General features: G+C 36.8%; 1 protein-coding gene across 1 annotated transcript in view; it reads left to right on the top strand.

The window, feature by feature from the left end:
• The first annotated feature begins 463 nt into the window (after nt 1-463).
• LOC132491692 (serine/threonine-protein kinase MRCK alpha-like) overlaps nt 464-11,415 on the top strand; it is a 41,329-nt gene continuing 30,377 nt past the window's right edge. Inside the window, 2 exon segments of the mRNA XM_060100524.1 lie at nt 464-534; nt 3,668-3,761. Of these exon segments, the coding sequence (XP_059956507.1) occupies nt 464-534; nt 3,668-3,761 (165 nt within the window).

The raw sequence follows: 11,415 nt of genomic DNA, 5'->3' as shown, positions 1-11,415 counted from the left end.
AAACAGAATAAAAAAATGATGAAATGACTTATAGCAATTTCTGCTTGTCCTATATATATATATATAAAATCATATATATTTTGTATATATATGTATGTATATGAAAGTTCAGAGTTCAAAGGCTATGTTGAATGATTCAGTATCACAATGTCATCACCAGAATGTCCTTTTGGATTTCCCCCACCCTATGATCCAGGGAAGGATTTCCTCCTTTGCCACAGGATGGGCCATTATATATGGATGCCCATCAAGCCTGTACAGTTATGTCTTCTCATTTAACTGCCACTGAGGCCAGTGCCTTCCTTGGAATCCTGAGGCAGGACCCTTCCAGCCTCAGGGAGCAGCAGTTGGCCTCACACCAGCAGCTCCTTTGGACAGTTGCAGGACTTGGAGCTAGACTTTCAGGCCTCCCTGCTCCACCAAGATCTCCAGGAGGGGAAACCCTGGGACTGTCTGTGTCACTATGAGCAAGGACAGAACTCCCTTATTCTGTAGGGTGAATAATTTTATGCCCCTACAGAATGCCTCGAAAAGGTACTTGAGGCCCACGTCTGCAGTTCTTTTCCTATTAATTTACCAGTAATAACTCAATTACACTTTTTTTTTTTTTTTTTTTGCGGTACGTGGGCTTCTCACTATTGTGGCCTCTCCCGTTGCAGAGCACAGGCTCCGGAAGCACAGGCTCAGCGGCCATGGCTCATGGGCCCAGCCGCTCTGTGGCATGTGGGATCTTCCCAGACCGGGGCACGAACCGGTGTCCCCTGCATCAGCAGGCGGACTCTCAACCACTGCGCCACCAGGGAAGCCCCAATTACACTTTTTAAAAATATATGCTAAATAGTGTTTATACTTTGAGCTGGGTTTCAGGGCTTCTGCTTTCAAAAGAATACTTATTTTTTTAGCTAAATTTTTATTTTTTTTTCTTACAAATTATAATAGGAAATGGTGCTTTGAAATACAGGTAGCACTATATTTAAATACATCATGAAATTAATGAATTAGGAAATTAAATGTGTTTATTACTCAAACATTCTTCAGCTCACTTTCTTGAATTATCAAGTTTTGACTGAGACTAAAAATTAAGACAATTTCTGTAAGCTAACTCTTTTTTGGTGTGTATTTAACAACAACAAAAAAGCTGTGTGTCCACAACGTGCTAATATATATATATACACACACATATATATAAAGAAAATTAATAATATTTAAATATAGGCTATATTTTAGTTAATAGTGTTGTGTTGATGTTGGATTTCCAGGTTTTTATTTTTGTTCTGTGAGTATGTAAGAAGTGTTCTTATACTTAAGTAGTTAAGGGGTAATAAAACGTAGTGTCTGTGACTTATTTTCAAATGATTCAGAAAGAGAAACATATGGAGAAAGAGAGTGAACAAGAGATAAAATAAATGGGGAAAAATGTTTATGTGTACATATGTATATCTATATATCTATATATCTATCTTCTGATGCATGTATACACACACACAATTTTTTGAATGTATATATTTCAGATGCTTTTAACTACTCTGCCAGTTAAATACATATTAACACTCCATTTTGTGTCTTAATTTAGAGATGCTTTTTAAAAATTTTATTTCTTATTTTTATTTATTTTTTGGCTGCGTTTGGTCTTCATTGTTGCATGTGGGCTTTCTCTAATTGTTGTGAGTGGGGGCCACTCCTCTTTGTGGAGTGCAGGCTTCTCACTGCTGTGGCTTCTTTCATTGTGGAGCACGGACTCCAGGTGCTCAACTTCAGTAGTTGCAGCACGTGGGCTCAGTAGTTGTGGCGCACGGGCTTAGCTGCCCCTCAGTATGTGGGATCCTCCTGGACCAGGGATCAAACCCGTGCCCTCTGCATTGGCAGGCGGATTCTTAACCACTGCCACTAGGGAAGTCCCCAGAGATGCTTTTAATATACTTAGGTTCACATAAATCCTAGCAGCTAGAACCAAATTTGTTCCCAGGAATATGTGACCCAATGCCTACACTAGTTTCACTGTTGTTTCTTCCCTGCACATATTTTGGTTTGTGTTTGTCTTGTGTCGTGCCTAAACTCTTTTAATTGTGATTTGTTCGTAGGCAGTTATTTCCTTTTAAATTCCATAAGAATTTGTTCAAGCACTGTGCTCAGTTTGCTTCTTTGATTATTAACATGCAGGAAAGCCACACAAGAAAATATTTTTGTTCTCCTGAAAGCCCTTCATATCATGTATCACATGTGAGATGCAGCTTTATTTCAAAAATTTCCACTATAGGGCTTCCCTGGTGGTGCAGTGGTTGAGAGTCCACCTGCCGATGCAGGGGATACGGGTTCGTGCCCCGGTCCGGGAGGATCTCACATGCTGCGGAGCGGCTGGGCCTGTGAGCCATGGCCGCTGAGCTTGCACGTCTGGAGCCTGTGCTCCACAACGGGAGAGGCCACAACAGTGAGAGGCCCGTGTACCACACACACAAAAAATTTCCACTATAATCACACTTAATACAAAAACATCATAATTGAGCCTAACAAAGTTTCTGGAGATCAGATTCGAAGAAATGTATTTTTCAAGTTCAGTTATATGAGAATCTGTGATATTACCTCTTACTGTAAAGATACAAGATGCTCTAAGTTTTCATTAACAATAAAAATATCCAAAATTGTGTAATTTGTTTCTATAGGGCACGTCTTTTCTAAGGTGCTCAAAGAATTTGCTTATTTACTGGTAGGCGTTGATTGTGATCCAGCAGAGTCATTATCCTATGACGACTGCTGTTCCACGAAGATTGAATGGCCAGTGGAGACAGTGAGAGTAGGGCTCTTGTGTTCTCCCTGTATTTGGCCCAGAACTCTGAGAGTACCACTCCAGATCTAACGCTGATATCATATGGGATTTTAGATCCAGATTATAATTTATTGACAGTATATTAGACTTAATCATAAGTTACAATTATAGTTGTTGTCACTGTTCTTGTATCCTGTTTCCCTCTCTCTTGAATTCGGCTTTTGTTTTGCACTAGAGAACATCCTGGAGGAGTTCTTTCAGAAAAGTCTGTGTGTTGTAAACTATCTACCTCTTTGTATGTCTAAAAGTTTCTTTCGTTCTTTTTTATACTTGAGTTTTCATTTGCCAGCACAGAACTTGCTGGGGAGTGGTGGGACTAACCATCTCATTAACTGAACGATCCTTCTGGGAATGGAGGTTTAAGGCTGTTACAGTAATAAGTGGTATAGACTGTACATAATGCTTACCAGTAAACTATTTTACAGATGGGTGTAGTGTAGATTTTCAATGCTTACATTAATATTTACATTAATCTCTAATTAAAAATAAACAGTTCAGAATAGTGACATTTCCTAATTAAGTCCATAAAACTGTCATTGCCTTGAATTAATGATTTCCCCAACTACATGGTCTGAACCTAGAAATTTGTCTACTCCTGTCCAATGTTTCTTAAATCCAGCCAGCTACTTCACATTTTCTAAGAGCATTGTGAAAATCCAGGGTTATATATTTTGGTAGCATCTCTAGATTTTTACTCTTTTCTGTTGGTCGTAAATTATTTATGACTCCTTAAATAGTCTTATGCTAAGATTTGCTGTCATGTATCTTTCTCATATCCTCATTTAGGTTGATTAATTTTTTTCCATGTTTGCATTTTATATGTCTTTTCTTTCTATATTGCAGCACCAAGGATGAAAAGGATGCCCAGGACTTGAGCTTAGAAAAAACCAAAGAAGTGGAGTCTTTACGAAATTCCAGCTTGGTTATAGGAGCAAGAGTGAGTGTCAGTCACATCCCAGGAAGACTCATAGAATGGAAAAAAGGCAAGCTAAAAATGATGATAATAAACTTGCTGAATAATGTCAATTTGTCTAGATGTCAACCTGAAAAATGTCTTTTCATAAGAGATGAGCCCTTCTTTTTTGGGAGGGGAGGCAGCTATCATAGTTATAAGCAGAAAAATGAGACTGTTCATATGAATCTTTAATAATATCCCCAAATTTAATGAAAATAATACAATTTAACAATCAGTTTTTCTATTTACTATTCAAGAAAACTAATGGTTCCCAGCACCTCCTAAGTTTTTCTAGAAGTGATTTAAAATTTTGTAAGTATAAGATGGAAATCAAAACCTACTTATGTGATTTAGTAGAAAATGCCAGGGGCAATGGAGCGATTTGATAAACTGGGTATGTCAGCTATGCTTAAGTTGGAGTCGGCTTTCGACAGGGAGCGAATTTCCAGAAAGATCCTCCCAGAGGCTGCTCCAGGCACTCTAAACTGGTGAGACCGACTGACACCATTTTTAAAATGACTTATTTACAATCTGGGTGCAAAGTACTTAAAGCATAGTTATGTGTTTAGTTTCTTCCTATGACATAAAGTTTAGTTTAGTTTTTTGTTTTTTGTTTTTTTTTGCGGTACGCGGACCTCTCACTGTTGTGGCCTCTCCCGTTGTGGAGCACAGGCTCCAGACGCGCAGGCTCAGTGGCTGTGGCTCACGGGCCCAGCCGCTCCACGGCATGTGGGATCTTCCTGGACCGGGGCACGAACCCGCGTCCCTTGCATCGGCAGGCGGACTCTCAACCGCTGCACCACCAGGGAAGCCCTAGTTTTTTTTTTAAAGAAAAGTTTTTTTTCTATGAAATGAAAAGTAATAAAAATTTGAAAGCAAATCATTACTTTTAACATATGTACTTTCAACAGGCTTTAGTTGATTCTGGCATCTCTACAAAATGGTCTCAACAATACTGAAAACTGAATCATCTGTGAATGACGTTTCTGTTGTTTTCTCCTTATTTGCAAAATTTCCTTGACTCGCAGGCACCCAAAATCCTCTAGTAAGAAATACCTCGTATATGTAGAAAAAAATTTTTGAATGAAAATAGAATGAGGTAATCTTAAAATGTGGCCTATTTCCCATAGACCTTTAACTTCTAAAGGGTCTACTGAGGTTGGTTTTCTCATATTTTTAATTATAGCTTGTAACTTGTATATTGCAACATGTGTATTTTTTAAAGGGCTCCTCTCTCCATTCTGTTTGCGGGTTAGTGAAGCAGTTTGTTTCATTCTTACCACAAAAATAGAGCAAATTAAACTCCAACACTGTGGAGGATAATATGATAATCATACAAATAGACAATAAACATAGCTAATGAATACATCAGTGTAGGTGAGGTGGTGTAATATTGGACAGTAAAAGGAAGAAAAGAAAGAAAATTCAAACCAGTGTGAAAGAATATATATGACATCCATTTCTTATGTAAACGTGCTCCAAAAGAGTCATTTTAGTGAGATGAGAAGAAACATAAGCCTCTGAGGGCCACTTTCATGCCTAAAGCCTTATTCACTTAACTGTAATCGTTAACATGTGGATCAACTTCAATGCAAGAAGTTGAATTATTTAAAGCCAAAATCTTTATATGCTGCAAATGGTCCAGTTATAAGACCAGTATACTTTATTAAAAATGAAAAGGAAAAGACATTTCTCATCGTGTGAATGATACAGTGTAAAGAGCTATCAAACAACATCCATGTAATTGTCCACAATAAACATGTTATTTCATCTTATGCTTAGGGCATCTCAGTTCACATATTCGCTCAAAAGTAGGCATGTAAATCAGATTGAAAGTTAAATAATACATATACACATTTATTTGCTCCATTGTTTTGGTTCCTTATGGAACAAACCTTAATGCAGTTGCCAAATCTCTTTCAGTGGAACTACTTTTTTTCAGCATCATGATATATTTCCTAAAAACATGTTTGTAATTGGTAAAATTTTTCAATTCATATCAGTCACTTCCCAGTTTTGGAATGCTCCCATGTGTTGCAGCATGAAGCAAACCACTCTGGCGATGCGGAAGTCGGCTATTGTTCAAATTGGACAGAGTCGAGGCAACATGGGTCCGTGTGTTCAGAGCTGTAAGAGGCAGAGTGGGATATGGCAAAGTGCAGCTGTGGAGACGTCATGGGAGACTCCCTCAGACTTACATCAGGATGCTCCTGATCCTCCTCCGCTTTTCTTTCTTTATTTTTTTAACATCTTTATTGGCGGATAATTGCTTTACAATGGTGTGTTAGTTTCTGCTTTATAACAAAGTGAATCAGTTATACATATACATATGTTCCCATATCTCTTCCCTCTTGCATCTCCCTCCCTCCCACCCTCCCTATCCCACCCCTCTAGGTGGTCACAAAGCACCGAGCTGATCTCCCTTTGTTATGCGGCTGCTTCCCACTAGCTATCTATTTTATGTTTGGTAGTGTATATATGTCCATGCCACTCTCTCACTTTGTCCCAGCTTACTCTTCCCCATTCCCATATCCTCAAGTCCATTCTCTAGTAGGTCTATGTCTTTATTCCCATCCTGCCCCTAGGTTCTTCATGACATTTTTTTTCTTAGATTCCATATATATGTGTTAGCATATGGTATTTGTCTTTCTCTTTCTGACTTACTTCACTCTGTATGACAGACTCTAGGTCCATCCACCTCACTACAAATAACTCAATTTCGTTTCTTTTTATGGCTGAGTAATATTCTATTGTATATATGTGCCACATCTTCTTTATCCATTCATCTGATGATGGACACTTAGGTTGCTTCCATCTCCTGGCTACTGTAAATAGAGCTGCAATGAACATTTTGGTACATGACTCTTTTTGTATTATGGTTTTCTCAGGGTCTGCGTGCCCACTTTAAGCCATTTTCAACTATCTGTTAAACTTTTTGCTCTCAACTAAGATTTCCTGACATTTGCCCATGACTCTGGAAGCTAAGAATGTGTCATCCTATTCAATACATGGGTTTCTTAAGTTTTTTTCATTATGAGGGTATTTATAATATGAGAATTTAATGAAAAACAACTGTGGATGTTACCTTTAACTGAAGGGATATTTTATTGTCTTAACAGAAGCCACTTCTTATGCAAATGAGTTAGTGGAACTTCTACCTGTCTGAGTTCCTCTTTCCTTTCATGCCACAGTTTTTTGGCTCACACTGGACTGGATTAGAGTCCAATGACTCTGGGCCTGTGCCAGCTGATGAATAATCTCGAGGGCAGGGAGTAGTCTCACAAGGAATTCAGGATAGGAAAACTCTGGAAGTAAATAAAATTGTCCTATAAATATTTGTGAGTGGACTTTTTTATGGACAATAGAAGAAACAATTAAAGAGAACTTGAGTACCCTTGCAAAGATGAGAACCAAGACAGGTTCTAATTCAAGAGCACTGAATGTAGGGTAAGTGATGTAGTGTGCTCAGGTGGTGGTGGTCACAGGGCTGAGGCTCCAGCAAAGAAGTCAAGGCCAGAATATTGCTCACTACACAGCACCAGCGGATGGGGTACTTTGGATAACAAAACATTGATAGGTGGGAAAGACTATATATATGTGTGTGTGTGTATATATATAATCACAATACTTTATCAAGTTAACATTTTTATCCTGGAATTTTATTTTTACCATTATTTTTTCTCTAAATGCTGCAGAGCAATACAATCCTTGTGCAGTATTATGTGGCATTTCTGAACACCCTTCCTTATTTGACTATTAAGCAATTGTGTTTAGTGATTTATAGCTGGAAAATTGTCAGTTGCTAAAGGTATGCTTGTTAGAGAAAGTCTGAATTCATGCTTTTTCTTCTCTCATATTTAAGTAAAATTATAATCTTACAATAAGACTTCCTTTTGAATATATTTAAAGTTAGTAACATTGCTAAATGATAATGCATGGAATTTCTTTAAAATTCCTTTAAGGAAAAAAACCTTGTAGTTGGCTACTTTATTCTGTCTAAATAAATAAAGCCTTGACAATATGATAAAATTTTAAGTATAATTAATATTTGTTTTATGTCTGCCTGTGTTCTTCTTATAGAAACTTAGGCAAAGAAATGCATACATTTGACTCTCCATATCTGCGGGTTTTGCATCTGTGGATTCAACCAACTCAGATCAAAAACATTAAATTAAAAAATTCCAGAAATTTCCAAAAAGGAAAACTTGAATTTGCCATGCACCAGCAACTATTTACATAGAATTTACGTTGAATGTGCCACCTGCCAGCAACAATTTACATAGCATTTACATTGTATTAGGTACTATGATTAATCTAGAGATGATTTAAAGTATACAGGAGGATATGGGTAGGTTATATGCAAATACTACATCATTTTATATAAAGAACTTGAGCATCAGAGGACTTTTTCCAGGATAAAAATGTTAACTTGATAAAGTATTGTGATCATATATATGTATATATATATATATATATATATATATATATATATATATATATATAGTCTTTCCCACCTATCAGTGTTTTGTTATCGAAAGTACCCCATCCGCTGGTGCTGTGTAGTGAGCAATACTCTGGCCTTGACTTCTTTGCTGGAGCCTCAGCCCTGTGACCACCATCACCTGAGCACACTACATCACTTATCCTACATTCAGTGCTCTTCCAAAATATAGTAGAGGGAGGAACACGCCCAAACTCCTTCTATGAGGCCACCATCACCGGATACCAAAACCAGACAAAGATGTCACAAAGAAAGAAAACTACAGGTCAATATCACTGATGAACATAGATGCAAAAACCCTCAACAAAATACTAGCAAACAGAATCCAACAGCACACTAAAAAGTTCATACACCATGATCAGGTGGGGTTTATTCCAGGAATACAAGGATTCTTCAATATACACAAATCAATCAATGTGATAAACCATATTAACAAATTGAACCAGAAAAACCATATGATCATCTCAATAGATGCAGAAAAGGTTTTTGATAAAATTCAACACCCATTTATGATAAAAACCCTCCAGAAAGTAGGCATACAGGGAATTTACCTCAACATAATTAAGGCCATATATGACATACTCACAGCTAACATCATTCTCAATGGTGAAAACCTGAAACCATTTCCACTAAGATCAGGAAAAAGACAAGGTTGTCCAGTCTCACCACTGTTATTCAACATAGCTTTGCAAGTTTTAGCCACAGCAATCAGAGAAGAAAAAGAAATAAAAGGAATCCAAATCAGAAAAGAAAAAGTAAATCTGTCCCTGTTTGCAGATGACATGATACTATACATAGAGAATCTTAAAGATGCTACCAGAAAACTACTAGAGCTAATCAATGAATGTGGTAAAGTAGCAGGATACAAAATTAATGTACAGAAATCTCTTGCATTCCAATAAACTAATGATGAAAAATCTGAAAGAGAAATTAATGAAACACTCTCATTTACCACTGCAACAAAAAGAATAAAATACCTAGGAATAAAGCTACCTAAGGAGACAAAAGACCTGTACACAGAAAACTATAAGACACTGATGAAAGAAATTAAAGATGATACAAACAGATGGAGAGGTATACCATGCTCTTGGATTGGAAAAATCAACATTGTGATAATGACGATACTACCCAAAGCAATCTACAGATTCAATGCAATCCTTATCAAGCTACCAATGGCATTTTTCACAGAACTAGAGCAAAAAATTCCACAATTTATATGGAAACACAAAAGTCTTCGAATAGGGCCTCCCTGGTGGCGCAGTGGTTGAGAGTCCGCCTGCCGATGCAGGGGATACGGGTTCGTGCCCCGGTCTGGGAGGATCCCATATGCCGCGGAGCGGCTGGGCCCGTGAGCCATGGCCGCTGGGCCTGTGCGTCTGGAGCCTGTGCTCCACAACGGGAGAGGCCACAGCAGTGAGAGGCCCGCGTACCACAAAAAAAAAAAAAAAAGTCTTCGAATAGCCAAAGCAATTTTGAGAAAGGAAAACGGAGCTGGAGGAATCAGGCTCCTTGACTTCAGACTATACTACAAAGCTACAGTAATTAAGACAGTATGGTACTGCCTATTATTTCTTATTCTGCCTGAATAGGAAAAGTGGTAGTGGACATCTTTGCCTTGTTTCCATTCTTAGGGGAAAGCATTTGGGTTTTCATCATTAGTGGTAGTGCTTGCCTTAATTTCTTGTAAATGCCCTTCATCAGGTTAAGGAAGTCTCTTCTATTCCTAGTGTGTTGAGAGTTATCATGAATGGATGTAGAATTTTGTCAAATACCTTTTTTGCATCAACTGATATGATAATTTTTCCACCCTTCAGACTGAAATAGTCTCTTTTTAAATAAAATAAAATTAAATTGGAGCTAAGGCATCAATAAATTGCCTCCTAGAAGGGATTCTTTATTATATTCATTCTATGAATCCATATGAAAAAGTCTATTTATTGGAATGCATAGTAAAGGGGCATTTTTTTCTTCATAACTTTGAAAATTTGGCAAATGTTCTGAATCTCCTGCATTTACTGTCAATTTCTTGTATTTTTTCTCCATGGTATTTGTCATTATTCAAGTCTATATACTTATATGCTCTGCTCAGCTGTGCAGCATCTTCACTTACAATCAAACTTTATTCCCCAGTGACATCTGTAAGCATCCAATTCTTTCCATTACAAAACATATTTTCTACTATTTCCTTGGAAAGAAAAATTTTATATCATATAGACAGCCAAATTTCATATGCTTTTGAAGTCTAATTTAAGAAATGTAATCTAAATTACTTGTACCCATTTTTAGATTATTAGTATTCACAAAATCTTGCTGAACCTTCTATAATTGATTTTAATGTATTTCTACATATTTATGGCCATAAATCCCTTCTACAATTATAAGACAAGTACTTCAAAGAATCTTTTGAAGATTCTAATCATATATCTAGTTAATGAAAGTATCTTTTAAATATGTTTATGATTAATATTCTCCTTTTAATGCAATCTACATGCACATGCTATGACACACATTTAAAAATAGCCAAATTGATATAAAGTATATGAAATATACATATATTTTGTTTGTAGAAATTGAAAGCATAGATTTAAATTATTTAAAATATATTTTCAGCTTTGTGAGAATTTTAGTTTTACTGTGTTTTTGTCTAACAAGTATTATTCTTTTGTCTTACTTAAGAAATAATTTAATTCTTATAATTTTAGTGACATAGGTAACTTGCCTATATTTATTTTTGTCTCTTTGATTCAGATCACAGATTCTGCTCACCTTCCAGTTCACAAACCAATGATAAAGAGAAAGGAATATCATAATAGAATCCTCTTTCCAACTGAGATACTTGATTTAGTTATAAACTTAGCAGGTCCTTGAAAAATGAGAATAAGTTAGTTTTGGTCTCTAACCCCTCCCTCTCTCCCTCTCTCCTTCCCTCCCTCCCTTTCTCCTTTCCTCCTTTCTTTCTTTTCTTCCTTTTTTCTTGGAAACTTCTGGTTAAACATAGCAGATTCAAAAACGCCTACACTTTTGCTTTATAATGAAACTTGTTAAACAGACTAAAGAGAGAGAGTAGACAAATAAGTCAACATAATTATGAAAGATGGAAGAACCCGAGTGAGGGGTTAGGAGAGCTGAGAAATA

Source organism: Mesoplodon densirostris, chromosome 6 (assembly GCF_025265405.1).
Source record: "Mesoplodon densirostris isolate mMesDen1 chromosome 6, mMesDen1 primary haplotype, whole genome shotgun sequence".
NCBI classification, from domain to species: Eukaryota; Metazoa; Chordata; class Mammalia; order Artiodactyla; family Ziphiidae; genus Mesoplodon; species Mesoplodon densirostris.
Note: the sequence above shows the minus strand (reverse complement) of the source record. Positions and strands in the feature narration are given on the sequence as shown.